The sequence below is a fragment of the Oryzias latipes genome, chromosome 14, assembly GCF_053564925.1.
Source record: "Oryzias latipes strain Hd-rR chromosome 14, Olatipes_Hd-rR_3.1".
NCBI lineage: Eukaryota > Metazoa > Chordata > Actinopteri > Beloniformes > Adrianichthyidae > Oryzias > Oryzias latipes.
Genome location: NC_136250.1, coordinates 2,645,320 through 2,670,353, shown reverse-complemented (window position 1 = coordinate 2,670,353; position 25,034 = coordinate 2,645,320). Strand labels below are relative to the sequence as shown.

The 25,034-nt window shown below is 44.2% G+C and overlaps 2 protein-coding genes across 3 annotated transcripts; both read right to left on the bottom strand.

The window, feature by feature from the left end:
- Positions 1-528: 528 nt before the first annotated feature.
- Positions 529-7,280, bottom strand: zgc:153990 (uncharacterized). 2 transcript variants are annotated; one of them, XR_002291621.3, is made up of 6 exons: positions 7,132-7,272; positions 4,739-4,891; positions 4,223-4,663; positions 4,059-4,112; positions 3,320-3,979; positions 1,968-2,027 (listed from the first exon to the last, which is right to left on the bottom strand). XR_002291621.3 is itself a non-coding variant. In XM_004076070.5 (5 exons), the coding sequence occupies exons 2-5, from the start codon at positions 4,866-4,868 to the stop codon at positions 3,549-3,551; spliced, it is 1,056 nt and encodes a 351-aa protein (XP_004076118.1). In that variant the 5' UTR covers positions 4,869-4,891; positions 7,132-7,280; the 3' UTR covers positions 529-3,548. The 2 variants fall into 2 exon arrangements, 1 of the variants encoding a protein (XP_004076118.1); XM_004076070.5 differs by having other exon boundaries at positions 529-3,979; positions 7,132-7,280.
- A 6,021-nt stretch (positions 7,281-13,301) lies between these two features.
- capns1a (calpain, small subunit 1 a) lies at positions 13,302-18,540 on the bottom strand. The gene is made up of 11 exons (XM_004076029.4): positions 18,365-18,540; positions 17,585-17,641; positions 17,472-17,508; positions 17,309-17,401; positions 17,174-17,231; positions 17,025-17,089; positions 15,250-15,318; positions 14,917-14,995; positions 14,489-14,605; positions 14,347-14,405; positions 13,302-14,259 (listed from the first exon to the last, which is right to left on the bottom strand). The coding sequence occupies exons 2-11, from the start codon at positions 17,629-17,631 to the stop codon at positions 14,233-14,235; spliced, it is 651 nt and encodes a 216-aa protein (XP_004076077.1). The 5' UTR covers positions 17,632-17,641; positions 18,365-18,540; the 3' UTR covers positions 13,302-14,232.
- Between the last annotated feature and the right edge of the window lie 6,494 nt (positions 18,541-25,034).

The window sequence follows — 25,034 nt, the reverse complement described above, 5'->3', positions numbered from 1 at the left end:
CTCAGTGACTCAACAGGGAACCTTTTGCAAACATTTACAGAATGGTTTTGAAAACTAGATTGCAAAAATGTATTATTAGTGAGGCGTTGTTCAGGTAAACATTTGGATTTATTGATCCTTAAAGATGCATGTTTTAAAGGGCCTTCCATTCTTATTTGAAGTGTTGAAGGACTCAATCACGTCACTGACATGTGGAGATGATTTCATAACCACAGTGAGCAGAAGCCTGCGCTCTGTGTCTGCATGCAGAGTGGATGATGGTTTTCTTCTCCAGCAGCCTGAGCGTCTGAAGGAACGAGCGGGATGATTCATTCCTCACACCTGCGTTCTCCTCTGAGAGTCACCAGATTGTCTTTGTTCAGTCCTTTTCTTATCCTCACTCCTCCAGCCCCCCTCATGTGAGGCAGGATGGAAGCTTCTATAGACGAAGCTCCTGAGTCAAGTCGGATGAAAGTCTGAAAAGCAGAACATCTTCAGCCTTTTCTGCCTTCAGCAGTGAGCAGTTTTACAAGTACAGCAGGCAACATCTAAAACCAACTGTTGGTAGTGTTTATTATCAAAAGGCATCAGCACATAGACTGCGAGGCAGCGCCCCCTACTGACACAAACAGAACGTTGAGAGGAACTTCCACACATGGAAATGTAGGCGACTTCAGTCACACATGACGGAAAATCCTGTTTCTCAGGACCATCATTCATACGCTGGAACTGGAGAACCCTCCGGAATCTGAACCACAGTCCAAGGCTGCGGTTCCGACAACATTTACAAAAGAATCAAAGGGTTAGAACTGAAACCCGGGGTCGGTTCCTCCAGGCAGGAGCAAAAGCCCCTCATCCCTTCTGGTTTAAGAAATTCCAGAAACTACAAAACCCACAGGCTGACAGGGAAGCTGCGTTTGGAAAACATGGAAGGCCGATGTTTATGACGATAGCTGGGCACTAAAAGTTTGCAAAATTGTCCATCCTTTTGGAGTAAAGTGATCAGAAGTGCAGCGTTTAGGATCAGCTGGAGGTTTTCCAGATGTTCAGGAACCGCGTCACAATCAGGAAAATCCCAAAGAGCATGAACTAGTGTCAGTCTGAGACACGACACCATGACCCCCCTTAAAGAAGGAACTGGAAACAGAGAAAAAGACGAGAAGTATGGAATTCAGAATCTGTTGAAATGTCTGTAAACATCATGACCTGAACAGCTGGGAGTCAGGACTGCTATCTACGCTTTGTAGGTTCATTCCTTAGAAATCTTTACAGAGAGAAACAGAACAGTTGTGCTTTAAAATCCTTCCATTGCCCTTGTTTCTTCTTCTCTGCTCTTAGCTTCCCTCCTCCAGGTCCATTATGTCTATATTCCCACCCTAACCTCGAACTACTAAAAAACCAGCGCAGCTCTATGCAGCGTCCTGAATTTAAAAGCAATTCATACACCGTCCTCACTACTTTTTGTTTTTATTTAACGGTGGATATTACTGTCTTCTGAAGATAAAAACGTTGGTTTATTAAAAAAAGATTTTTAAATACTTTTTTTTTGGCAACAATTGTTCCAACGCAATGCATTGTGGTCTATATTTGCCCATCTGGTGAGGCTCGATTCACACTGGTTTTTCGCAGAGACTTCTGGTAAAATTTCCAGGGAACTGGATTTTGGAATTGTAGATTCAGACAGCACTATGTAAATGGGGAATGCACTAGATAGTGCACTATGTAGTGAGTGGGGAAGCAACTGGGACACAACCTATGATCCCCTTTTATAGTTCTGCACCAACCAGGAGGAAGGGCCGTCTCCAGGAAGAGTTTTTTTCTTTAACGTCCAACAAACACTTGGACAGTTTTTTTATGGAAAGGCTAAAAGAGAAAATGACAATAATGCTTTGAAATGTAAATTCCAGACATGAATGCATGAGGTGAGGAGACGTTTGCCGTCCTGTCTGCTTTGGAGAGCTAGGCCACATTTGAAAGACCATCTGCAGTGAAGCTTCACAACACCAGGGCTTTACTCCACAACTCAAAGAACATCTGTTTCAACGCTCCTGTTTGGGATGTAAAAGAAAAACAACAATCAGAACATTGAATACATCCCATCACTGCATTCTGTTCTTGGGCTGAACCCCAAGGATGATCCAGATGTTTCTTCCTGAGCTCCAGCTGCTGATGAGAATTCAGGTTATGTGCCGACTGCTTCAGAGGTGTGGTGAAACACAAGCAAATGTTACTGATCCAGTGGTGATCAGAGTGATTGGTGGGGGTGTAGGTGGGTCTGTGGGGCAAAGATGTTAAGAACATAAACAACCTGAATTCTCAGAATTCTAAAAGATCCTCTGATGATCTGAGAAACGCCTTCTGGATCAGACTTTAAGGGACTTATATCATGAAAAATCAACTTTTAAATGTCTTATAATGTTCATTCCTCATGAAAAGAAACCTTAAAGCTGTATTTTGATCCATGCATCTCTGAGTGTTCCTCTAAAAACCTGCTCTCTGAGCATCAGCCACTCCCAATCCACAGAAACGAGAGGGTTCTCAAAGTGTGATGTCACAAACTGAGGAACCGCCCCTTCCAGGAAGAGTCTGCGCTGTCAGCTAACAGGCTAACACACACCCATGGAGCTAGCAGTGATCAGCTAAACTCTTTCCTTTCATATCCACTATATGCACATCCATCCCTGTAAAAGTTTGGATGTCATTTGTTTTTGCAGGTGAAATGGATGATGATGATGTCATGAAAAGGGCAGTACCCACACGGAGAGGAAGGCGGAGCCTCAGAGATCGAGTCGTCTTAGTTCCAGGTTGGAAACTGAACTGCAAAAATAACCAATAATTCTTTCTTTTTTTAAATCATTCTTAAGTGTGGCAAAGGGTAAAATATGATGATATTTATGGATATAATTTAGTCTGAAAGGCTTGAGAATAGCATGATATAGGCCCTTTGAAGAACAGCTGAAGAACAGAATCCAGTAATAACATGACTGGGTGACTAAGAATCTTTGCAGACATTGAACGCACCAGTGGAGACAAAAAGACCATATAATGGTCAAACACTTAACCACCACAGTACACGTAATCATGTCAAAATATGAACTTAACATGACTACAAAGAAGACTTTTAACCCTTTAACACCGGAGGTGTTTCAGCGACAAACACAACCTCTTTGACATCCCGTTCACACCATCAACATGAATCAGCAGATTTGGATGAAAAGCAGCTTTGCAGAGTTAAGCAACAGAATAACAGCACAAAGCTGCTTTTCTCTCACAGTAGTCAAAAGAATGTCAGCAGTGGAGCTCTGGTGTTAAAGGGTTAACGTGGTGGCAGCACTCTCACCTTCAGGTAAAACAGAAACAGCCTCCATGATCCTTCTTTGGGCTAGTATTGGTTCATCTGTCAGACCTGTCATACAGTCTCAAACGGAACCGCCGTTGTTCCGGCTCCAAATGTAACCAGAGAAAACCGCTTTGATACTATAAAAACTGACAGTGACCGGAGGAGGGTCCATAAATTACAGGTCCCCGAGCCTGAAGGGCAAGAGTCGTTGACACAACCTCTGCTGCAGCTACAATGCGGGGCGCCCGTTCAGTTTGTCGTGCAGGAGCGCGATGGCCCCCCCTGTGAAGTCTCTGAGGACCTGCACGGTCTCCCGCTGCAGCTGCAGCGACTCGCGCACAAACTCCTGCTGAGTTTCTGCCAGCTGCTGCACCGACTCCGACAGCAGCTCCAGGGAGCGAGAAACCGTCTCCAGCAGGATGTTGGTGGCGTGCTGCTCCTGCAGGCTCAGGGAGGCGTTCTGCAGCATGCTGTCCCTGGAGCTGTGCCCTGCAGCCGCCGCCGCCGCGCGCGGAGGCCTCGCCGCAGACGACGCCTGAGGCTGCGTTTGCTTTGGGATGCCGTTGTTAACCTGGTGATCTTCTGCTGCTTTGGATGGCCGAGATGAAGGAGTCTCTTCCCTCTGATCATCCTCTGAATCTCCAAACCCAGCTTCCGGATCTTAAGACAGGAAATGAAGCGAGTTAGTGAGTCGCTAGAAAAGGTGCCTTTCACCTGCAGCCAGATGCTGGAACATCACCTTCTGTGGCAGGAACTTCATACTGCACATCGTAAGCTGCCTGAGACGAGTCCCCTGCAAGGTTCAAAGAACTTCATTGGCTCTTCTTTAGTTAACACGAACAGCGCCACACGGTGGTGAACGGAGCAAAGACAAAGCACCTGGAAAGGCTCAATATGAGATACCTGAGGACAGAAGGCCGCCTGCGCTGTAGGACGTTGGAGGAGGCATCTGTGCCATGTCCACCCCACCGTTAGGAGAACTCTGCATTCCAATCATGTCCTCCTCTTCCATCTCTTCCTCCTCCTCTGCAACATCATCATCATCCTCCCCCAGTGGGCAAAAGTCCTCGGTGCTCTGATCCTCGCCATCCATCTCCAGAATCTGCAGGACTATCTTCTCTGTCTGATTCAGGTCTCGGGACATCCGGGAGTTCAGGCCCCTGTGGGGCACCGTCCCTGAACGCATGGCGGCCACCTTCCGCTTGGTGTCACACTTCAGGTCAGACCATTTCTTAATGACCTCGATGATCTCTCGCTGACACTCCCCAATCTCGTTGACACGAGCGGTGATCTCTGCCCAGGTGCGCTTCTTCACGTCTGTGGGAACACCTCTGTTGAATTTGCCTTTGGCGGGAAAACAACAATGGGGTTAGACCTCCAGGGAACCAAGGCTGGCGCCGGAGTCTGAGCATCACTCACCCACAACCACCATGCGGTGCTTCCGCACTTCATCCAGCAGGATGTGGACTTCACTGAAGGAAAAGCGAGCCTTCCTTTTCTTGAAGCGCGTGGCATTGTCCTGGTTGTAGTACAGCGCTGAAGACATCATCCTCCTCACTCACGGATCTGCAGCTGGACAGCAGAGGACAGGTGTTGAGCGTTTCCTGACCGCCGGCTGACTGAGTCCAAACCAAAGGCCGAACTCAGTGTTGTGACGTCACCCAAACAAAGAGTTTACTTCCGGCTCCAACCAAACAAAGTCAACCCAGTCGCCATTTTTTCACAATACAAAGGTCAACATGTTGGAACCAGACGCCATCAGTTAGCAGTGATTGGTCAGAGTCCACATTTCCATGGCCACCACTCCGGCCAAGCGCCGTGAGCTGGTTGGAAGTCCTCAGCCCTACCACTTGAAAGCAGGCTACACGAAATCGATGTTTAAATATTCAACGTGGGGGGGCAGCCGTTGACTGGATATAAGAACTGGAATGAGTGACCCCCCCGACACTACCCGATCCATCCGAATATGACGTCACTCACTGTTTAGGAGCAACATTGCCACAGTAATGCAATTTGGATTATATTCACTCCCATAATTTGTATATTTTTTGTGTGTTTGTTGTTTCAATATTGTAAATCTTAAAATCAAAAATATTTAAAAAGATCAGTTGCCGGTAGCATTTCCCGTCAGCTCTGCCTCCTCTACGTCAGTCCGAGCCTTTGAAACAGCGATAACTCTGTGATCACAAGAGTTTCTGTTTCCCTCATCAGAGAGCGCCGAAGAAGGAAAGACGGTCGCCTAAAGGCAGCACAGTATGATCGTACGTTGCTGTCATTGACAAACCATAAATATCTCAATGATACGCGATAGAATGACAGCTTGGAGTCGCTCTTTTGTATTTTCTATATGTTGGCAACAAGAAAGGAGAAGTGAGCGCATTTTACTCTGAGATGTCACGCACTGCTGCAGTGCAGTCTGTGTTAACGGGGTCAATAAAAGGTCAGGAAGGGGTGCTGTGTCCTCGTATCTGAGTGAACCGTCATCACACAAAACAGAAGAAGGCGGCATTTGTTATCCGTTTGTAGTCATTCGCAGGATTGTGCGGTCCTAAACCTTAATTTTGTTTTCTTTTTCTTTATTTTCTTGTTTTTTGTCGAAATTGAAATAAATGTTAACATATAACAAACATTTTTATTATTTTAAGAAGTTATTGTTGCTAACATTCAGTTGAAAAATGCTTTAGTGACGTGGACAGCTTGGCTAGCAGCAACCCGTCGCCCCTCACCTTCCAAACAGGAAGTACCTGCTGGCATCACTCATTCTGTTTCTCAGAATAACCATTCTTGATCTGCTACCTTTTTTAAATGTTTTTGATAAACCTCATGTTTTTGATTATATTTTTCTTTTTTACAAGTTATTAAAATTATGAACTGACCAATCAGATGCCTCAATAAAAGTAGGTGGTGTCTGCTGGCCCCCACCTCCAAAACATTTGATTGACAGATTGTCCCAAACCTGCTTTCAGTGGAAAGGTGTGTACTTCTAACAAGCTCACTCCTGATTGGCGAGAGTGGTTACCATGGAAATGTAAACTCAGACTGACACTTTGGTTGGAGCTGGAAGTGAACCGTTTTCTATGGTTGACGTCACACTGGCTCAGTCCAGCTCTCTTTTACAATAATTGGGGCCAGCACACACCACATGCTTTTATTGAGGCATCTGATTGGTCAGTTTATAACCTAATAACATGCATATATAATGAGGATGACCAAGAATATGTTAAACGGTATCAGATCCAGAACGTTTAGTCTGACCAATGGAATGACTGAGTAACAGCTGTTTATTTCTCTATAAAGGTCTGTGGGAGTTTGGCTTTTTGCGGATGCTTCCTGTTTGGAAACGCGAGGGGGGGGGGGTCCCCCCTCAGTCCACTTCTTACATATAGTCAATGGCCTGGACACAAACAGCCCCACACTCAGAACTGATGCGGGTACCCACAGTAAACCAACGTTTCAGTTGTGTCAGGACTGGACTCGCAGCCAGTCCAGCAGGGAAAGGCGTGAGATGAAAATAAGGTAACCAGCGCGCGCGCATGACTGACTGACGGCTGAACAATGCAATCCTATACTAAACCGCAGTTCCGGGCAGTAGCGCCGCTTCGGTTGTTTTTGTTTTATGTCAGTGTGACTGTAAGTTTCTCAGGCTAATGTCTGCACATAAAAAACCCGCCGCTGCAATTGTACAAAAATTCGGTTGTAAGTAATCCCTGTAGCTCGTTTAGCTAACGCTGCGCGACGGACACGGCTAGCATGGCACTCCCACCGCGCAGCCGCACTTCAACGATAAATGGACGAGAGAACCGTGGACGTACCCATACGACAAAGAAAGTCAAGTTTAGTCCCAGAGCGCTTCAGGGAGCCTCTTCAGCGTGAAGATTAAGATAGCGGCCGTATAACTTGTACGAACAGCTATCTAACGCTGCGCAATGACTTCTTTGTCCTCCAAGTTTAAATGTTGAATAACACACTTCAAGGACATTGCCGCCACCTACCGGATGGGAATGGAACGGCCAACAATCGGATCGGATTGTACTTTGATCTGGGGGGTCCTGTGGTTGTGTATTCTGTGAACTTGAATGGGGGGTCACTGATGTGGACATGTCCCCAAAATAATATCAGCGTACTTAAACTCTGTACTGAGCCTCACCGAGTGTGAAGTATTGTTTGTGCCACTCTGGGGGGGTAATGATTCATTTTAACAATTCGATTCATATTCATATGGGAATGGAACGGCCAACAATCGGATCCGTCCGGTCAGGTCCGAAAACAGTGACGCATGAGCTGAAAACTGTCCTGTAGGCCCAACATTCTAGTGTCAGCCTGACGAACAACAACACAACCCTTCACACAGAAACACACTAACATGAACAACGGGGAAATGGAATCGTTTCAGAAAAACACAAACATTTGATTTTTTTAATGTCCTAAGGTTTTCAGCACCATAGCAAAGAAAACCCTATGTGTGTGTTTGTGTGTTTCAATTATAGTTGGATGGGTGGATAGAAAAGGACAAGAATAAAATAAAATAGAATATTGTCCAAACGTAAACATGCCACACCATAAACATTAATTACAAGGAAAAATAAAAATAAAAATCCCTCCAGTGTTTCCATAAATTTGACTGGATGGGTACGGCACTAAATCCAAGGTTACTTATAACCAAGATGAGTGTTCTCTGAAGCCTTTAGTCTGCAGATACATTTGAACATAAATGAGTGCATTCAAGCCCAGAGAGTGTTAATTTTGAGAGAAACAAACAGCTCACTAGCACTCGTCCTCCTTGGCTTATTAAAAGTAAAGATTTATTGCTACATGTTTGCACTGATTAACCCTTTGTAAATCATATTAAACTTGCAGAACTATATTAAAAACTACGAGTGTAAGGATTCATTTGAACAACAATTCATAATTTGTGGTTGCTGATCCAATTCAGTTGATACTGGTTCCATTTGAATGATCCCATTCACTGACCTATAATGGATCCAGAACATCTTTGTCCAAACTTCCAGCAGTCAGACTCAGACAGAAATTCCTGCTACTGAACAGTTTTCAGATTCTTGGATTTCTTCCAGATCATCAAGTGGAAAGGAAATCTGTGTCCAAACAAACAAGTAAACTAGAATGAATGTCAAATCCATTCACATGTTAGTTTCCTAAAGTTCACCACTGTTGTTTTTCCACATCCAAAGAATCCAAAGGGAACATTCTTAGAACATTCTAGACACTGGATGGTCACATGACTTTGCTGAATTTAAAATCTTTCCACACATTGGACTGAAATGATCAGTTGTAATGACATCACATGTGTGTTGTCTGCTGTGATGGCACTTTTTACCTGGTAGTAAAATAAACCTACTGTTCCCCAACATAAATAATTTCCAATATTGATTATGGATTTATCTGGATCAGTTGTTTGAATGGCATAGGCCAAATTGATTACAAACTTGCCTCAGGCAGATTGATCTGGTTGGATCGTAGGAATAGAAATTGATTAATCGATTAATCGTTACACCCCTATTGCAAATATAATGCCATTGCAAGCTACAGGGCTGCATGCAGCTCTGCAGGTCACGTGGGGGTGGGGTCAGATTATCCAGTTTCTGCTTCAGCTGGTTCCAGATGGAATTTTGGTCAGAGGTTGTTGCTGAGGCACTCCCACTTCCTAAAGTCCAGCTGTGACAATTCTGGCACCATGTAGTGGAGCATCACCATCCATGTACAGAAAGTTGGGGGTGTTTTGGTGGAAGTGGGGGATGATGGTGGTTCCATAGTGTCTCTGAGAAAAGAAAGGGCAGCGACGGCACCATCTACAACAGGGGGGTCAAACTCATTTTCACCGAGGGCCACATCAGCATGGCGGCTGTCCTCAAAGGGCCTGATATAATTTATACATGTAACTAAATGTTATGAAAAATAAATCTACCTACTCCTTAATGTTAAATAACTTATTATATATTTACTATAACCTAAAGTGACAATTCCAGTTGCATAGAAAACATACGTTTGCTTGTTACTCTAGCATTTACCCTTTTACATTTGATTCTGTCAGGTTAGTTTATATGGGCAGGGTTTAAGTCCTAATGTTTAGTTGCTCAATCTGATATTTTAAGTCTGATAGATATGAATAAATACACACCAATTCTTATTTTTTATTCTAAGAAATTAAAAACTGATGCTCTGGCAGGCAACATAAAATGACATGGGGGGCCACATTTGGCCCCCGGGCCTTGAGTTTGACACATGTGATCTACAATAACCAAACCGGATTTACACTGACTGGGGACACCCGCCCAGACCGTTGCACCTTCTCCACCAAAGCCAACCCTGGGACCACGTTGGCCTCGCTGACGACCATCATTTCAGTGCAATGTGACCCAACACTCATCAGTAGCTGCAGTTACATGTGCAAAATATCTTTGATCGGATTAGAATTGAACAGTGTACAAAAAACGTTATCCAATTATAACAAACGATTACATTCACCACACTTTTGGTCAGAATAAATCATTTGGACATGCGCAGAACTGTCTACATACCGGAAACGACCATAGAAGAAAAAATAGTGAGTTTTGTTGTAAACAAACAAAGTTACTGCATAGAGCGAGATGATCTTCTAAACGTGCTTTTAGTATTTACATGATTATTATTTAGTGTCTGTTTACTCAGAATTGTCTAAATATGTGCTTCTATTCTTGGCCATACGGACCCAGAAGAAGGGTTAGGATTAGGTTAATAGATGCCAACAACATTTAGCCTTACTCCGTGTGGTCAATGCTGTCAATCCAGTCTGTCTAGACACGACTGGAAACACAAATTCACATGATTTTTACACGGTTTCTCAGGACTGTGCAAAGGAGCATTACTGCATTTAAAAAGCCGCCTCCGCCAACTCTCACGCCGTCCCAAAGCTGCTTCTCTGCTCGAAGAAACTGTTCTACCAGAATACCCAGTTCTCCTGAGTCCAGCTCCCTCATGCAGAGCAGCCAGACGGACTGCGGTCCAAAGCCTCTCCCGGAGCGCACACCAAAACACAAAGCTACGAGTCCGGCTGCTCTCCTCAGAGACATGCCTCGCTTGCGTGGAGCAACCGGCCGGTCCTGTTCACAGTCCAAAGCCTCCTCTGGAACGCCACACTGTTTACGCATGACCTAAACCAGTACAGTAATGACCCACAATTGGAATAAACTGTTTACATGCACCTCGGTCAAATCAACAACCGGCAAAACCCACCTATGTCAATCGGAAAGAGAGTCTGATCGCGTCAGAGTGTTCTGAACAGCGTGTTTACATGACGCATTTTTGTTATGATCAGGTGTTTATTGCGATTACTTTTGTCCATGTAACCGCAGATAGTAAACAGGACGGTTGGCCATTGCTGCATTGTCCAGGGGCCTGTTTCAGAAAGGAGGTTAAGTGTAAACTCTGAGTGCGTTAACCCTGAAATCAGGGAAACCCTGGGTTTTCCGTTTCAGAATGGGAGGTTTGTTAAACCAGAGAAAGCAGAGTAAGTCAAACCCGTTTCTGAAAGAGAGGAAACTTATACTCGGAGTCAGTGTCCATGGTTACTTATGCTGTGAACCTAACCTGGTCGGGAGCAGGTTTTATTCTCTAAACTCAAGGTTTCTGCCGGTCCCCTCCCCTTTTTAAAGACGAAGCGGTATTTTTCACTTTAACCTTTATTGCCCACATTTCCGTCACACAGAGACGGTCTAAGTGACAAGAATGGCTTGTCCTTTTTTGGAGGACCCAATAGACGAGGAGGCTGCATTAATTCATAGAGAATTACATTTACCTCGTACGAGGATTTTGAGACCTAGACTCGATTTTTTGTCATTTCCCCATACGGTTTTGTTTGAGCGTTACCGTTTTTCGTTGCAGTCAATTACATATACACAATGAAAACAACATTAGGTATGTATTGCTATGTAGATGTTTCATATGTCAAATATTGTCAACAAAGCCTACATCCATGACATGCTCACATTTGACCTGATTGAATTATGTTTTTATACTTCATTTTTAGCTGCTGCCATGTTCTTTTAATTCCTGCAGGATTGCATCTACATGAAAATGAAATCAGGGACATTGAATTACATTAATGTAACAATTACTTTTTGGAAACACAATTTGCTAGTACTGCTTACTTTCTTAATCCTTAATCCCAATAGACGAGGAGGCTGCATTAATTCGTAAAGAATTACATTTACGTCGTGCGAGGATTTTGAGAAGACTCGATTTTTTGTCATTGCTCCATACGTTTTTGTTTGAGCTTTACCGTTTTTCGTTGCAGTCAATTACATATACAATGAAAACAACATTAGATATGTATTGCTATGTAGATGTTTCATATGTCAAATATTGTCAACAAAGCCTACATCCATGACATGCTCACATTTGACCTGATTGAATTATGTTTTTATACTTCATTTTTAGCTGCTGCCATGTTCTTTTAATTCCTGCAGGATTGCATCTACATGAAAATGAAATCAGGGACATTGAATTACATTAATGTAACAATTACTTTTTGGAAACACAATTTGCTAGCACTGCTTACTTTCTTAATCCCGTATAAACCTATACCACTTGATCAATACAAGGGTAGTGTTGCAGTGTGTGTGTGCTGAGCGGGGTGCGATCCACGAGAGACAAGGGGAGGGGCGAGTGCAGGTGCAGATTGGGGGGGGGTGAGCACGGAGCGGAGGTGTGTGCGTGGAATATATTGTGTGTTCGGAGGACGGAGCACTTAGTTAAATAAAGAGAAGGTGTCATTCCCAGAATAACTGTTTTGGAGTCATTCTTAATCCGCTCTGGAGGTTGAGGGTTTCCAACGGGAAGTGAACCCCGAAGGAGAATTCCCTTCGGCCCTGAAGGAAATCTCCCCTGCGCTTCTGACCACGGTCGGTCGGAAAGACGAGAGAAAAGAAAGGAGAAGTCTTTGCGCAGCGAAAGGTTCAACATTAAACAAAAGTTCACTTTTAAAAACACAATTGCATGTATTAATATTAAACTGACCAACGTTTGCAAGAGGGGAAGGTTAACAAGAAAGTCCTCTAAACATTACCGACGTTAAATGCATTTTTCCCCCAGATTGGTTCTGTACACTATGCAGCATTTCATGCAATTACACCAGGAATAACACTTCAAAAGTACACCTTAATATCGCCATTTTTTATTTCACACCTTACGCTACTTAAAAAGTTATTACAGTCAATATTTTATAACAATGATTTAAATGCAAACTTGCGCATTAACTTGAGCAGCTATGTTTTCCCACGCTAACTGTCTCTGTTTTGCAGATGCAGCGGTGTTGCTTTTCTTCTGGAATATGTGCTCATATTCACTGTAACTCTGCAGCAGCACGTCAAGTTCAGCTGGCGAAAAATACGCAGACCTCTTTGTTTTCACGGTTGCCATGGTGACTCGTAATATCTGCGCTCCATTGATAATGGCTTCTTATAGTCGCTGTGCGCATGCTCACCTCCGAATCAGTCCACTCAGAGTTGATTAACCTAACGCGGATCAGCTTCTCTGAAACAGAAAACTCAGAGTTGTTAATCTCCCGATTGACCAACTCAGAGTTTAAGTTTAACCTCAGAGTTGGTTGAACCTCCTTTCTGAAACAGGCCCCTGGTCACATGGTCTTGTGTCCGCTGCAAACGTTTGGGACCAGGAACCGCTCTTAGACCCATCTAACACGTGAAAAGTTCTGTTCCCGATGTTCAAAACTGGTAATTGAAGTAAAGTTTTATGAAGTTTTCTCTCCCAACAGGAATACTAGAGCAGCACGTCCATCCTTCTCTTGTTTTGACCTGTCCTCGTGGTTCTGGGCCATTGTCTGAAGAGATCCTCAGTCACATGGTTTTGTTTACAAGCTTTGGTCTGTCACAGAATGGGGCACTTGATGCCAGTCTGAATACAGACCAAACGCAAGCTTCCAGAATGAATCCGGACTGAAACGGTGTAATGAGATGTCAGGTCGGTCTTTGTCATAAAAGAAAAGTTTATTTCAAATATGGCACACATTCTCAGCAAAAGTGTGACCTCATGCATCAGTGGCGTCTCTTCCGTATAAATGCACAGATTGTGCTGGCACTAGCTTGTAAAGTGACAAATGGCAACGACAGCATATCTGGCTTATGTAGAGGAGCATTCACCGAACATAAAGAAGCCTTTACAGGAGTTACGTGTAGATAGAACATTTGTGGCTGAAGATCACAGCAATACATTTAAAATACCAGAGCAGCTGGATTAGGACCGTCTAAAAGAGCTAAAAAGCTTTACCGGCTAAATGCACCACACCTAACAGAAGAAGTTGTGTTTCTGTGCTGCTCACAGCTTTCCAAGAAACCTGTTGGCAAATACGTAAACCAAACCAGTATGAGAGCCGTCATTCCACACACACACCAAAACAGGAAGGGAAAGCATCTGAGAAGGTCTAACAGGTAGAAGCACCTACGTGGGCGGGTGTTGGTTCATGCAGCAGACCACAGCCCAACGTCCCGCCCGTGTTTACTCCCATTCTGCAGTCAACAGTAGGCTCTCCCAGATTTCTTAGAATGCAGCACTGAATTGTAAAGGTGTGAATGTTTCTTGAAAAACTGGAAGAGCTGGATGACGACCTGCGCTGCAGAGGAAAGGTGCTTCACCTGTCAGCTCCAAGTTCAGGATTTTCATTTCAGGGTTGAGGCGACTCTAAATGAGTGCTTTTACTCTCGTCACAGTGCATTTCAGAAACTTATCAGGAAAAAACATGACAGAAGCGTGAATCATCCCTCACATGTAGCTTCATGCACATGGGGGGTTAGGGGAGCTTTAAGTAACCAAAGGAGTTGTGGGTGATTTGAATTTTTAAAAAATTGCTCTATGTAGACAAGACGGTTTACTAATCCAGGCAGGAGAGGCACCATCAGCACTCAGGAGTACATGGTCAACTGAAGCCACTGTAAACACAAAGGCAGACAGGATGAAGAAGCCAATCAACCAAAGGCCGACCAGGCTGGGTTCTGGGTTCACTACGCTGTCCTCACCTCTTTGATGTTGACCTTTATGGTTCCATTATCGTCCTTATCAAGGGTTTTGAAGGCACCTGAATCAGAGCAGACATGTAACCCCTTCAGTTCTAGTCCCTCAGATGAAAACTGAAACCATTTATTAGAAGGGAAGACTCACGGCACATGGCATCCAGCCTCACAAGGCAGCCAATGTAGTTGTCAAAATCCATGTTCCCATTTTCGTCGCTGTATCTTCGAATGATCATCTGGAAGAGCTGGTCGTTGAGAGGAAACCCTACAGAGAAGACCGGCATCGTTCAGCCGTTTTAGATGTCACAGAGAATTCTTTGGCTTTACGGCTGAGCTGCAAATGCATTCAAACTGTGCATTGTAATTATTATTTGGTTGAAGTTTCTGGCTCCGTAAGTCCATTTTTTCCTTGCACTTTTAGAACTGTATTGATGCTGGAGCCCATGGCTGTGCACTCTGCTGGTACCAACTACACCAGCACTGTGAGGCTGGAATCCTGCAGATTGCAGCTCTATGAGAAACATCAGCGTCTGACACATGGCATACAGATCCACGGCAGAATGAAGAAATGCTCACCAGCAGCCGTGAAAGCTCTTGGCAGCTCATCTGCGCTGATCAGGCCGGAGTGGTCAGAGTCGAAGGTCTTGTACACGGCCTGAACCACACAAGCATTGAAAGAGGTCATGAACGAGTGACGTGCAGAACAAAAAGCTGAAATGATCAGAGGGATCCATTCAAATGAAGTTTTCTGCCTGTTCTACAAATCTGTACATGTAATCAACAGCTGCAGTCTAATATCATCTAAAACCAGAACCTGTTTGGAACAGGAACTGTCCATTTACATGCAGGAGCTCACAGTCAAATGAGAACAGACAGTTGCTCAAACAGAGCTGGAACTAAAACACACACCTGCCATTTCTTGATGTTGTTCCAGAGATACTTGAACTCGTCGAAGCCCAGTTTTCCGGTGCTGTCACTCTGAGTTACAGTTAAGAACATTACAGTTGAGTCTTTGGGAAACTTTGGGTTTCTGAAAAACCTGTCTCTCCTGAACCTGTCACTTTTGAGGCTGAAAGAACAGAGGATGCAGGAAGTGACCCTTCTGCTCTCAAACACTCTCCAAAATGCCACAGCCAGTGCTCCACCACGTTTCTGCCCTCTCAGAACGCAGCACTGGATCTGGACACAGGTGGATAATGAGACGCGCCGACATGGACCAGTCGCACTGCTCTGACTCCAGCATTGTCCCGCATGAAAACCACACATTCAATCCTCTGTATGTCACGCTACTAGTAACTAGGACTGTCACTTTTAACGCAAACGTCTTAACGTCGCCACTCCAGAACAAGCGACAACGTTGGTGCTCCATCCGCATCAGCCCAGAGGGATCGCATCCATAACAAGTTCTCTGCAATTTACGAGCCCACGAGAAGCCGTTTGCCTGGAGACGACATGGATCAACTTAGCGGTTTGGACCAGAATCTCGTGTGACGGTTCAGATCCGTGCGCATCACACACACACATGCACATAGGTATCCGTGGGTGCACAGGTGCTTGGCGACGGTTTACTCCATGCATACACTTTACACGCCCGTATTTCCAGTTTTTGGTTGTGTTCTTCTTCTGCATCTCTACACAGAGGTTAGAAGATGACCGTTGTCCAGAGTAACCAATCCCTGTGGGTTTTGGTCACATGACCCCCAAGATAAAAGGCGGCCTTTGGGGGTTTTGTTTTGATGTGATATACCAGTCACATTTGTCCCTTATTGTTTCTAACTTTGTTTTATTAACTTGATAAAACTTTAGGGAGTCATTTATTTCCATGACTTTATAAGGTCCTTGGCGCTGTAGCACGACTCATAAAGTCTTTTTGTTTTTGCTTCAACGTTTGACAAAGATGAGTAAAAGAAGAGTAAATGTTGACGTTTTACTTCATTTACCATGAAAAACAAAAACTGATATAAGAAGCTGCTAAGCCTGTTACTCCATGCACTTTAAGAGCTATTTATGTGTTGTTGTTTTTTTACTCGCTTTTTTAATAAAGAAAGTTCGCTGTAAGTTTTTATATTTTCTGATGACAATATTTTCCCTTTCACTGCAAATGAATATTAGCTCAAAAAAGGAATGCACAATAAATCACAAATGTATTGTAATCGCGATATCAGGCTGTGCAAAACGCAGATCGCAAAAGTCAACAAAACTTGCAATAAATGGTTACCATAAATATACTAAAACAATCTTATGGCAGTTTGAAGTTTTTAACGAATCAAATAAATCCCTTTATGCTGTCGACCAATCAGATGCAGCCCTTTGATGTTAGATGTTGGCCTCCTATGTAGACGAGGGTCATTTAGAGTATAATTAACTCTTATTCACATTAAACTATTGCAGTGAAATGGAAATGATGTATTTCGTTGTTTTGCTATTTGTTCATTTATCGCACGTTATGCTGCCACCGCTATATTAATCACTAATATCACACAACTTTTCCCTCACATCGTGCAGCTATAGCTTCCAATATCAATTATCTGCCTTTTTGACTCGTAATGGTCGGCATTGACCATGGAATAAATAAATAAATAAAAACACATGGCCGGATCTCTAGCTGGACCTGCAGGCTCTAAATCCATTTGTTGGTCTCTGGCGGATCCATGTCTACAGCTCTGACTGGATGAGAAGGATACATCCATGACGGCCACCATGCTCCTGCAGGACTCTATGCTGAAGCCATCCGTCTTCAGGTCACCGTCTGAAAGGTAAGTCAGCATCAGCGTGATGACAACCGACCCACAGAAGAGCCATCGGTGAAACTGCAACACCAGTGAGATCTTACGCTTGGAAATGATTTTGTTCAGGATGTTCATCAGCTCTGGGGGGCTCACCTCCATGTCCTTCATGACAAAATACAAAAAGGGCTTATTGTAATGTAGGATCTGTGGAAGTGTAAGTCCCGTCAGGCTGCACTCACATCTCCAGCCAGCTGCTTGAAGACTCTGCGAAACTGTTTATCCTCTTCACTTTCATTCTGCTCTGCGTATGCCAGCGGCCTGCGAGGCGGGGGCTGCCGGACAGACACCAGACTCAGAACAGGCAGGGAGGCAACTCACTCACACACGGAGAGGGGCACTTACAGGATCGGAGGGGGCGAACTGGGCCGGGTCGATGTTGCTGCAGAGAGAAGAGGACGGCAGGTCAACCCACAAAGCGTCCAACCACCATCCAACCAGCAGGGACAGGCTCTTACCTGACCACATCAACGACGCCGCTGATCACCTTTTTGAGCAGGAACATCTTCTGTCACCTGAGAGAGTCACAACAGGTCAGTCCCAATCTGTCCAACACAAGAGGCCTTCAGCTCCCCCCTGTCTGCTCAGCTATTGGACAGGACAAGGTAACCCTCGTGCTATGACCCCCCCTTCCATTGACGTGTTCTCCCTACCATGACAAAGGTGGATAAAGGTGGAAAGATTTCATGTAATCCATGGACACCAGTGAAGATCACAAATCATTGAAGAAAAAAGGTTCAGAGCACTGTCTAGTGGGTCTAGATGACCCACCTCCCAATGTTAAAGTGCCTAGGATAGCACAAGGGTTAAAATAAAACACAAGAGTCAGCAGAGGATGGATGCCTTATTAAATTCCAGTTTTCTCCAGCAATAATTAGTAACAGACCCCCCCCCAGGAGGAGACGCTTCCTGTATGCAGGAGCTAAATGCGGCCGCGCCCTCCGCCAGACAGACTTCCAGGATCATTTCTGCAGCTACCAGCTCCCAGAAACTCGCAAACATCCACCGACCGACCGCACTGTGACAAACACGGAGCCTGCAGAGGAGAGGCGGCGGCCAGGCGAGCTGCTTCCGGAACCACGAACACGAACGAAGAAACGGGCGAAAGCCGTTAGTGCAGCCGTTAGCTGCCCCGACACGAAGCGGACCCATCCCGCCGTGAGCGGAACGCTCCGTTACTCTCTGAAGCGGAACCAGACCGACGTCCAGCTGAAACGCTGCCTCGGAGTTGTACTTACAGCCAGACCGACGTGAAGCGAGCAGGCACGAAGCGGACCGAGTTCAGCAGTTTTCCTAAACTATTGAGATGTGGGCGGGTCTGAACCGCCCCGAGTGGCGCTGCGCTGCGGGGGGAGGGGGCCGAGTGATGGAACAGCCTCAGCGGAAATAATGTGTTCGCAGAAATGTTTGATATGACGTCACATCCGTTTTTTTTCTTCTTTTTTTTTTTTCCAAACTTGTACTGTCCAACAGCTGAGCACACAGATAGAAGCTGAAGGCCTCTTGTGTTGGACTATTTTCAATCAATCTATAAATACTTTATTGTCACATGAGGGACATTTGTCTTGGACTGAGGAGCCCACAGCTACAACATAAAGAACACAACAGAATAAGCATACACAATAAGACAACACCCACAAAACTAACAACCAGAGACACTTGCTCTAGTCTAGACCATTTACAGTTGGTTCAGCAGTCTTATGGCTGATGGAACGAACGAGTTCTGATATCTGTTGGTTTTGCAGTTGGCTGCTCTGAAGTGTCGTCCAGATAGTAAAAATTTAAAGTCAGAAAACAGAATATGAGATAGATCGCTGATGATTTTATGAGCTAGACACAGAACACTCATAAATTTATTGTAAAGATGGAATTTCATGTGTACCTGTGACCTTCATAGCTGTTTTCACCATGCTACCAATCCTGTTTTTGTTTTAAAAAGCCAAACCAGACACACAGACCATATGGATGATACTTTCAAGTTCAGATGAGTAAAAGGTCCATATTATCTAGCAACTGACACCAAAGAGCCTCAGACGTCGTAAAAAGTGCATCCTTTGGGCCAGACGGGCACAGACAGAGTCTGTTTGAGCGTTCCAGTTTAGCAGACTGTCCACATTTTCTCATTAAATATGAGATGATAGTTATCACACCAGATTTTAAAGAAGGGGATTTCATCCGTGTAGAGAGAAGGAGGGTCATCTCTGAGCAACTGACTTAGAATCATTATCATCTGAGAAGTTTATAATGTAATTATAAGGCTCACTACTCCTACAGTTGTTGTTGTATAATGTGTAAAGAAAGGGAGAGCTAACACAGCCTAGAGGAATACCATTACTGGAGAACTTTTTCTGGGATAAAATGTTGTTAACTTTGACCTGATGAGGCCTGTTAATCAAAAAGGAGTACAGTAACTTTACCAAAAATTGATTTACCTTCACATCAAAAAGCAACTGAACCAAGAGATGAGGCTGTACTGTATTAAAGGCTGAGGAGAAGTCTACAAACAACACCTGTGCATAAGCCTTGGGATTCTCTAGATGTTTTGAGATGAGATGCATTAGACAAGCAACTGCATCCTCAGTGCTAAGGCCACCCCTATAAGCGAACCGACGGGGGTCTAACTGAGAACATACCTCTGTTCAATGAACTTTTCAAAACATTTCATGACCACCGATGTCAATGTGATTGATCTAAAATTGCTGTTCCCAGACGCACAAGATGTTTGGGGACTGGTAAGATTGTAGATATTTTCCACAGCTCTGGAACGCGGTGTAAATCCAAGCATTTCTGAAATATGGGACGCCAGGCATGGACAGTTCATGGACAACCCATTCAGGCCAGTAGATTTTTTATTATTGATACCCCAAAAAAATGCGCTGAATCTGAAGTGTAGTAACGGAAATTCCATCAGAACTATCACAATTTATAAGATTAATAAGAGTATTTGGATTTAGAGAAAAATCCTGGGACTCAAATCATGCGAAAAAGTCATTTAGTTCATTTGCTTTGTGTAAATCGTCAGAGAAGAAGTATTGAGATCTGGAGAGAGTCATGTTAGTCATATGTTTTATGGAGTCCCACATTACCTTAGAATTCATGGAAGAAAGATTGTCCTCTAATTTATTTTTAAAACTGTCTAGCTTCTTTCAGTACTTTACTTCATTCCTTTCGAGCAGTGGAAATCTCAGCTCTGTCTTTGTTTCTAAAGGCCAGTTTCTTTTTGTTAATACAAGTGTTAACTCTTTTTGAAATGTAAGGCTTGTTGATGGGATCTGGTAGAAAAGTCTTTTTAGGCACAACAATGTGTGTGTGTGTGGGAGGGGGTATAAATCATTAAGCAACAAGATGCTGGAGGATCATCATCTTTACCGTCTGGTGTAAATGTTAGTGGGGGGGGCTGTCCACACACATACTCAGGTGTTACAAGCATACCTGTTGGCTGCAAAAATCTTCACGTACAACAATGTCATCATTCACTCAACACAACTACAGTTCACACAAACATACATAATTATGCACACAAACCAACACATTTAAAGCGTTTCATTCTGTCACACGCACTATTGTGTAAAGGTGAGCTGACACTTATGCTCAGGTGGGTGAATGTATGGTGGAATGTAAAAAGAGGGAGAGTGCTCAGCCGTCCCCACACCAAGACCCCCGCCGAAGCGGTAGCCAGGACCCCCCCGACACAGGGACAGTATAGCAGATAGAGGGAATCAACCCCCAGACAGTCCAGCCAGACACCCAGACCAGGGCGAGCAGGACCACCGCAGGGGACTCCAATGCCAGAGAGGAGGTAGGCACAAGTGTAGGCCCCAGCCTATCAGGAACTGGTGGAGGAGGACCCAAAATGCAGGAGACCAGGATTGGTGACAGGAAATAAAATATTTAATTAGCAAACTGAAACATGACAAAACTATGAGAAACAAAACTGGGACACAACAGAGCAGATGACCTGACAAGGATGAACAGAAACCAAGACACTTAAATAGGCTGAGGGCAATTAACTGAACTGAAGACAGCTGTGGATCATGAGCCAGAAACTGGTGTGACTGACAAAGGAAACCAAAAACATGACAAAGGAAAACCAAACCACTGAATCCTTACACAGCCCAGCCAGGAGGATGGCCCTCCACCTGGCCAAGGGGCCCAGCATGGGGCCCCACTCCTGGTCCCAACTCCAGACGAGCAGCCCACCACCATCTGGGAGTTCCAGGCAACCACCCACCCACCCTGCAGGAGGTTGGAGAGAGCAAAGCATGGGGCCCCCACCGAGGGCCCATGTGAGGGCCTGGTTCCCCCCACCAGAGATGGGGTAGGGGACAGGTTATCAGAGGTCCCACCTCCCTTAAGTAATTTAGGTTTTGATTGTGTGTGTGTGTTGGAGTGTATGTTGTTGAGACATAAAAGGTGTGTTTACTAAAGGATGCAGCTAACATTTTGGAGGGTAGGGCTCTGAGAGGACACCACCTGGTTACTCACAGTGATGTCCAAACACCCTCCTACCAAGGGGCCCTAAATGTCTAAGTTTAAATTGATGGGTGGGGCACTGGGAAGACATCTCCTGCTTGTGATGTCTGAGTACCCCTCCCTCATCCATCACATCCGTCTTTAGGCAGAATGGCTGTGCCTGAATTCCCTCTCTACCTTCTAGCCCTTTGTGCTATCCTATGGGGTCCAGATGACCCGATCCTTCCATTGACGTGTTCTCCCTACCATGACAAAGGTGGATAAAGGTGGAAAGATTTCATGTAATCCATGGACACCAGTGAAGATCACAAATCATTGAAGAAAAAAGGTTTAGCGCACTGTCTAGTGGGTCTAGATGACCCAACTCCCAATGTCAAAGTGCCTTAGGATAGCACAAGGGTTAAACCCCAAAGAGATCAATACATTCTGTGCAGGGCAGAATCATCCCGTCCCCTGAACTTTATGCAATTCAGACGCATACTAACTATTTTTTGACTCACTTTTTAAAGTCTCCCTATGACAATTTTATTAAATAAGAACATTCCCAGCGGTGTTTTAAATACACGCAGCAGCACATTTGAGCAGTTGTAATCACAGATTTGAGGTTGTAACTCTACATGAACACATGCAAATGAATCGGTAAGTTCAAAAGGGGCCCAAGTCCACAATTTTTCAAAATAGAGATATTATATGCTCTATGGTCTTCAAGGGAAAAGCTGTCTGATTATGTGCAAAAAAAGTCCCAAGTCTTTTGTAATGTATTGACAATGCTTGACATTTAAAATGCATTAAGTGCAAAATTCCTGGACTTGGGCCTCTCTTGCATGGGTTTAGCTTTATCCTATTGATGGCAGCACTAGTTATCCAATATTTCAGCACCCCTGTTTAATTCAAGAAGGGCCCAAGTCCAGAGACTTTAGTTTGGTAGTCATCTTAAATGATAAAAGTCAGGTGCTTCATATTATAGCATTTGTAAGCTATGAACTGGTGCTAAATCTGGGTAAAGTATGAATCATTTGGTGTAGCCTCCCTTTAAGCTATGCAATTAAAATCATGCATGTGTGGGTTTTCTCCGGGGAGTCCGGCTTCCTCCCACTGTCCAATAACATGCTTCATAGCTTAATTAGTCACCCCAAATTGTCCATAGGTGTGAGTGTGAGAGTGCATGGGTGTGTGATATGTGTGACCCTGCGACAGACTGGCGACCTGTCCAGTGTGTCCCCTGCCTTCGCCCATAAGTGGCCGGGATAGGCTCCAGCAGCCCCGTAACCCCGAAAGGGATAAAACGGAAGAAGATGAATGAATGAATGAATGAATGAATGAATGAATGAATGAATGAATGAATGAATGAATGAATGAAGGACTTGGGCCCCTTTTAAACTAACTGATTCAAATGGGAATGTGTCAGTTGTAATTTTGTTTGTCAAACATTACAGCAGAAGATTTTTACACACAAAGGCAGATTTTTGCTGTGCAAGTTTTCACATTTTATTTTACATGTTCTCACATCAAATCTACAATTATGTCCTTCTTGGAACATATTTACCTTCATACTTTTTTCTTGGTCTCATGGACCCAGAGGAAGGGTTAAGGTTAGGATTACAGGTAAGGGTTAGGCTGCGTTCACACCGAACCCGATTCGCGCAGTAACGGCGGCCAGTTTCAGTGTTAAGTCATTGAAATCGATGCGATCTGAGGTCCTGCAGCGTGATTTGAGCGGCAGGTGCGGCACTAAAGGTGCAGCAGCGCAATTTTACCAGTGCGGCGGAATTTGGTACCCGTGTGCTTGCACACATCCTCACAGCATCTGTGGTTCTCTTTCTCTGCATTAACCAAACTGTTGCTCATGTTCTTTTCTGACCTTCCATTCCTCTTTCCCATAACTTCATTGTGACTAATCTGTTTCATTACTCTGTAGTTTCTCTGCACAAGTGTGTTTATTTTTACATATGGGATTTTGTAACCCTTGTGCTATCCTAGGCACTTTACCATTGGGATCCTTCCATTGACGTGTTCTCCCTACTATGACAAAGGTGGATAAAGGTGGAAAGATTTCATGTAATCCATGGACACCAGTGAAGATCACAAATCATTGAAGAAAAAAAGGTTCAGAGCACTGTCTAGTGGGTCTAGATGACCCAACTCCCAATGCTAACGTGCCTAGGATAGCACAAGGGTTAACATGATGAACCTTAAGTCCTCATTCTTCTCTGAAAATGTAACTCAGACTTTTTAAGTATATTAGTTAAAAAAAAAGACAGAAATACAAACATTAGCGAACTTTTTTTCTAACCGCTAAACTGATGAATAATTTTGAAGGTATTCTTTAACAGCAGCAGTTCTGAAGTTTTATCCCTAAACATCCTTTTGTCTGCTTCTCTTGGTTCAGAACCTAAGCAACTTTGTTCAGGACGTCCACGTGTGCATGCCGGACTAAACCTTCAGGTGGAGTCAGAGAGCATCTCTAGAGCTGAGCCACTGCAGTTTATCTTCAGGCTCCAAGTCTCTGCAAACGTCATGCGTTTCTGTGAGGATTTGAAACACACTGCTCGTCTCACTGATGTTCACCTCTGAAAGACAATGCTGGGTCAGGGTTGAACAAAAAAACAGAATATTCAAACAAGTTCAACTGTTAAAAAAAAGCACAAACCAGCTCAAGTTTAATAGTTTTATTAAAGAGGAAACTCAGAAATCTTTTCACAAGAGTGTAAAGCTGCATTTGATATTTAGTCATAAAGTATAAAAAAGTGACTCAACTCACAACCTTTTGTCCTAAATAGGTACTGATGTTCTTGTGGTTGTGACATGTATGTGTCTTTTATGAATCTAAAGAATTTTTTAACTTTAACCCACAGTCGAGCTCTTTCTCTTCTTGTCCTGGAGCTGCTGCTGTGTTTTGATCATAATTGCATCCTCCTCTTCATCACCGTCATCATCAGCACCTCAGACAATTCACCCAGGCCACTGTAGTGCTGCCATCTTATGTTCCAGCACATACAAATGTCACTCTACAGATTTTTTAAGAAAGCATTTTAAAACTGTTTAAATGGCACAGGCAAACATCCAGGCTGCTTTAATCATGACACCTGTCTGTAAAAAAGACACATTTACATTTTGGCCCCATTTTTGCTTCTTTGGCACCTGCCAGCACTCCTGCAGACCTGTCAGACTGTGATCCTCAGGCTCCTCAGGGGAACCTTGTTATTGCCACAGTCTGTCCAGAGCTCACCTTCAGCACTACTGTAACACACGTGCAGTGCACGTTCATGCATGCTCACGGCAGAACCTGATGTTCCAGGCATGATAATAGCTGAATTGGAGAGCTAAAACTGTGATATTTTTCCTTTAGATCTCACTCCAGAATTACTCCAGGAAATCGAGGTATCCATGGTTACTCCAGGAGCCATGTTAAAGCATGCCTCTGTGTGAATCTCT

Coding starts and splice junctions, on each gene's coding strand:
- zgc:153990 (XM_004076070.5), bottom strand. CDS start 4,868: ATGATGTCTTCAGCGCTGTACTACAACCAGGACAATGCCACGCGCTTC. Junction 4,664..4,738: donor GCACCGCATGGTGGTTGTGG/GTGAGTGATGCT, acceptor TTCCCGCCAAAG/GCAAATTCAACAGAGGTGTT. Junction 4,113..4,222: donor AGGCGGCCTTCTGTCCTCAG/GTATCTCATATT, acceptor TGAACCTTGCAG/GGGACTCGTCTCAGGCAGCT.
- capns1a (XM_004076029.4), bottom strand. CDS start 17,631: ATGTTCCTGCTCAAAAAGGTGATCAGCGGCGTCGTTGATGTGGTCAG. Junction 17,090..17,173: donor GAACAAAATCATTTCCAAGC/GTAAGATCTCAC, acceptor CTTACCTTTCAG/ACGGTGACCTGAAGACGGAT. Junction 14,260..14,346: donor TAAAGGTCAACATCAAAGAG/GTGAGGACAGCG, acceptor TTGTGTTTACAG/TGGCTTCAGTTGACCATGTA.